The sequence below is a fragment of the Alosa sapidissima genome, chromosome 18 (genome assembly GCF_018492685.1).
Source record: "Alosa sapidissima isolate fAloSap1 chromosome 18, fAloSap1.pri, whole genome shotgun sequence".
Lineage (NCBI taxonomy): Eukaryota > Metazoa > Chordata > Actinopteri > Clupeiformes > Clupeidae > Alosa > Alosa sapidissima.
In genome coordinates this window covers 23,321,489-23,326,488 of record NC_055974.1, presented here as the reverse complement: position 1 = coordinate 23,326,488, position 5,000 = coordinate 23,321,489, and the positions used below count along the sequence as shown (strand labels likewise).

Genomic DNA, 5,000 nt, shown 5'->3' with positions numbered 1-5,000 from the left:
ATTTTGAGGCACTGAAAACCCAGGAGATGAACCCTGTAAAGAGTCCTCTGAGCCAGCTGGTACTGAAGCTAACTAACTCAATAACAACAACTAATACACATCAAGCTCAGTCCAGGTCTGTTTCCCAAACATCAATTAGAATCAACAAAATAATGAATCAAGCAAAAGAAGAATATTTAGAACATTGGAAAAAACAAATTGCCACCCAAAGTAGAATGAATTCCTATCTGATCCTAAAAAGAGAATATGAATTGGCAGAGTATCTCATCTCTGTCAGAGATGCAAAGCAGAGGCAAACCCTGACCAAGTACAGGCTCAGGGACCACAATCTAGCAGTAGAAACAGGCAGACACAGGAAAACCTGGCTTCCAAGAGAACAAAGAATATGTGGTCACTGCCAGGCAGAGATGGTTGAGACAGAGGAGCACTTCTTTCTACACTGTGAAAAACATTAGACAGGCTTTCTTCCCCAAATTCCAAAGAGATATCCCACATTTTCAAGACTGGGACAATAATGAAAAAATGACCATACTCCTTGGCGAAGGGCCCTCTGCTGCCCTAGCAGCACAATTTATTTTGGAATGTGAGGACTCAACCTGAAACATACTACATACACATCACACACACACAAACACATGTACACACGCACACACACACACACCATCCTATTATTACTCTTGCTATTTGCGTCTGTTAAAATAAATAAATAAATAAATAAATAAATAAATAAATAAATAAATAAACGACCTGTCTCTGTGTTAACAGACACTTACATGTTCCTGTGCACAGATGTGTATGTATGTGTGTACATGTATATATGTGTACTCACGGACCTACACACGCACACACACACACACACACACACACACACACACACACACACACACACACACACACTCATATGCTATTATTTATTCTATGTTCACATGTTATACCCGCATTGCTGTATGTCTATTTTCTTTCTTTTGTGACACTACTGTGTTATCTGTAACACTGGCTTTGGCAACACTGTATACAAACAGTCATGCTAATAAGAGAGAGAGACTTTTTGACTTTTAAAACCCCTTTTATTGAACCATTGCATGGATCAAAAACCACCTTAAAACACTACAGTATAACCCAGTATGTAACCCATCCTTGGAGTATTTAACCCCAAGGATGAACAGTTCTTTTGAGAAAGTGAACCCCAACCTCTGGCCCACTCCCTCCAACAACTGAAAAAGGGACAACAATTTCAGACACAAAAAACATGAAACACTGAATCGGGTACATTACAGACACTACATAAAGGTGAGAGATCATGCCTGAACTTGACGACAAAGACCTTTGTGGCCATGACACAGTGAAGTACCCGCCACTGAAGGTCCCCAGACCTTTTTGGTATGGGGGGCTTGTACAGTACCCTCCATGATGGTGACAGATCTTCACTGCCCCCAAAATGACCCCTCCATTTTGTGTTGTCAATCAACCCTCCCCTTGAACACATTAGCATTAGCAGATTTCACAATGGCATTATACAACATCTTTCTGTCCACTGATTTAAAATGTATATCAAGCATCCCCTTAAAAGAAAGCAGTGTCCCTGTAGAGGCGTATGTGGGGCTTTTGGGGGTAATACGTAAATCCGGAAAGGGGACCTCAAAAGGGCCCCCATCCAGAACATGATTGATGAACCTTAATAGACAGTCAGGAAGACCTGCCTTCAGGCTTCTCAATATGCCCTTCACTACCCTTTCTGACCTGCAGCCCAAAGAGGACACCAGGTCAAGGACAGAGCGCCAGCGTCTATCAGCAAGGTTCAGCAGGTGGCCAAGTGTTGCAATTTTTGCCCCAGACACAATGTTTCTTGATATGTCACCCTCCATTGTCCAGAAAAGATTAAAGAACAAAGGTTCATTGAGGCCATAATGCTCCGAACGTGACACCCTAAAGCAGGGGTCTCAAACACCCGGCCCGCGTCCGGTCCAAATGCCCTATGTCAAAATAATAATGTAATCCGGCCCTTGAGACTTTTTAATTGCGACAAACAACGATACTGATTAAAATAGACGATAGTTCCAAGTACGGTGACAAATCTCATTTGTACTCTGCTCCACTATATGCTAGACATCCAGAGCTTCATTCAAACCCAAAATCGCTGCGCAAAGTTTTCAGGAAATACTTGTATTACACGCGAGAAACACAAAGACGTGCATTTGTAATGACGCGGAAGCGATGCAGGCCATAGTGTTGCAGAAATTGAAGCAGAAATTAAGCAGAAATAGGCCTACACCAAAAGTTGAAAAACGTTTACGTGTGCTGAAGTCTTAGGTAGGCTATGTTATTCACCTATTTTAAATCTGAAGGAGAATATCCTTTTGGAGATTATGATCGATCGTCTATTGAATGGAGGTGCGTCTGCGTGTATACGACGGTGTCCACTAAGCATACCATGCTTATTTCGACACTCTGCCCAACATAGCTTGGATGTTGCAGTGGTAATCGTGATGATGGTGTCCGTAATGGACGTGGTACAGACAGCAGGGCTAGTAGAAATAGGGCTCTAAACTACAAAGTCACCCGCAATATGATGCGAACTTCTGGGTACTCAGATTACCCACGATAGGAACTGATTTGACCAGAATACTTTATTGTAGGCCTTGTGGTTTAATAATACATCACTAAACCATATACATCTTAGGTGTTGGTATACATCGTAGGTGTTTTCCTGTTAATTTGTTATGTGGGTAATATGAAAAAAGGAAAGTAAACCTGCTCAAATATGTTCATCCAGTATTTACTGAAAGGTGCATAATTTGAGGTGCTTGCCATCCAGTGGCAAATTAGATGGGTAAATTTACCCCCTTCATTAACTTTTATTTTACTCAAAGATTTTTACATTTACAGTAGGACTTTATCTCTGACCACTTTCAAGCCATGGCCTTGTGAAATTTTGATATAAAAATCCAATGGTGTTGCTTTCTTAACCCTGACGCCTATAGTTTGCCAGGTTTAAAAAAGTTATGAGAGGAAAATATTTTTATTTGGTTTGAAACACACACATACCTGTTTTTATGCTTTTCATTTGTTTTATAATTTGTATTAATATTTATTTTATCATTATTTTATTTATAAGCTAAGGTTGCTAGCACAGGTGTCTAAAACTAGATAAAAACACTTGCACTTTCTGTTTGAAGTTTTGTGTGGTATTTGAAAAAAAGAACATTGCATTTTCAGAAAAAGCCGGCCCTCCAATCAGATGACGTTGGCAGAATTGGCCCCCAGCTCATTTGAGTTTGAGACCCCTGCCCTAAAGTGTCCCCAGGCCTCAAAGACTGAGCTATAGAAACTTGTTGGCTCAGTTCGATCAGTGGCAGTGTGTGGCACCAGGAACAGCTGTCGATCCAAACGCATTTCAGAGACCACACCTTGCCACTAATGTTACTGTTTCCCTTAACGTTGTTAATGTTCTAATCGTTACTGTAAATTGTTATGCTGTTTTGTTTTGTGCTTTGGCAACACTGTGCATACAGTCATGCTAGTAAAGCAACATTGAATTGAAATGAGTGAGAGAGAGAGAGATAGAGAGAGAGAGAGAAAGTGAGAGAGAGAGAGAGAGAGAGAGAGAGATAATGGAAAAACAACATTGCAGTATCAAATGCAGTCTCTTTTGTGTGTTGAGGTGGATTGTGGATTGTTGATCGTGTGTGTGTGTGTGTGTGTGTGTGTGTGTGTACCGGTATATGCATGTGTGTGTGTGTGTGTGTGTAGGATATTTGACTGGAGTCTAAATGTTTTAAGGAAGTTCATGTACACAAAGAGACTGTATGGGGCTGTTGCTGGACACAGGTAGTCCTGTTGGAGTTCAGCTACAGTATCACACTGTGTGTCTGAAACAGAGATAGTTTTCTTTCGTGTGTGTGTGTGTGTGTGTGTGTGTGTGTGTGTGTGTGTGTGTGTGTGTGTATCTGTGTGTGTGTGTGTGAGCATGTGTGCGCACTTGTGTGTGTTTTCAGGAAATCAACCATGCCTATGGAAAACACAATTCAGAACTGAATCAGTGACAGTGTTAGCAGGGACTTAATGACAGAGCACTCAAATAATCCTCCATAGAAATGCATTTGGCCATTTGTAACGCTGATATGGCCTTTGTCTACACATATCCCGCCCCTTCTGTCGCCAGAAGCCGACATGTGGATGGTGAAATTGTTGTGCCAATCATGTGATCATCAAATCATCACACATTTCCAAGATGGCCGCCGAGTGGGGAGACTTGCCCAAAGGAGTTGGTGTTAATGTTGGGTCTGTTTGACCTCTGTTTGGTGTTGTTTTGCAGTCCCTCATATTCGATGAGGTGGACCTGTCAGATGCCAGTGTTGCCGAGACCAGCACCAAGAATGTCAACAACAGTTTCACGGTAAATAGACACACACACACACACACACACACACACACACACACACACACACACACACACACACACACACACACACACACACACACATAGAGTTTAAACCCAAGATCCATCATTTTCAGTGTTACACTTACACAGAGCTTTTATAATAGCAAGTAGTTACATCTCAGCTTTGATGTTGTATTAAACTAAAGCAACAATAACAGACACAACAGTCATGGATTGACAACGTTTCCTTTCTATACAGTACCTTCCTTACCTAGGCATGATATTGTACATGATAAATGGCCACTGATTCGTTGCAATGATCACTGAGTGTGAATTAGTAGCCAATCATCTTTCTGCTCCTGTGTCAGGTGATCACTGAATGTGAATTAGTAGCCAATCATCTTTCTGCTCCTGCATCAGGTGATCACTCCCTTCAGGAAGTTGATGCTGTGCGCTGAGAACCGCAAGGAGATGGAGGACTGGATCAGTGCTCTCAAATCAGTGCAAAAGTGGGAGACCTATGAGGTGAGCTGGACACTTGCACACACCTGCACACACACACCTGCACACACACACCAACTGCACACACACATTGACACACACAGACATACTCACACAC

At 41.8% G+C, this 5,000-nt stretch overlaps 1 protein-coding gene across 8 annotated transcripts in view; it reads left to right on the top strand.

Moving 5' to 3' along the window:
• Positions 1–5,000, top strand: part of si:dkey-172j4.3 (diacylglycerol kinase delta) — an 87,715-nt gene that overhangs the window by 49,202 nt on the left and 33,513 nt on the right. For all 8 annotated transcript variants that reach the window (XM_042069740.1, XM_042069744.1, XM_042069745.1 and 5 more), the window contains 2 exons: positions 4,316–4,396; positions 4,802–4,906. In XM_042069740.1, coding sequence (XP_041925674.1) covers positions 4,316–4,396; positions 4,802–4,906 — 186 coding nt within the window. The remainder of the gene's footprint in view (positions 1–4,315; positions 4,397–4,801; positions 4,907–5,000) is intronic.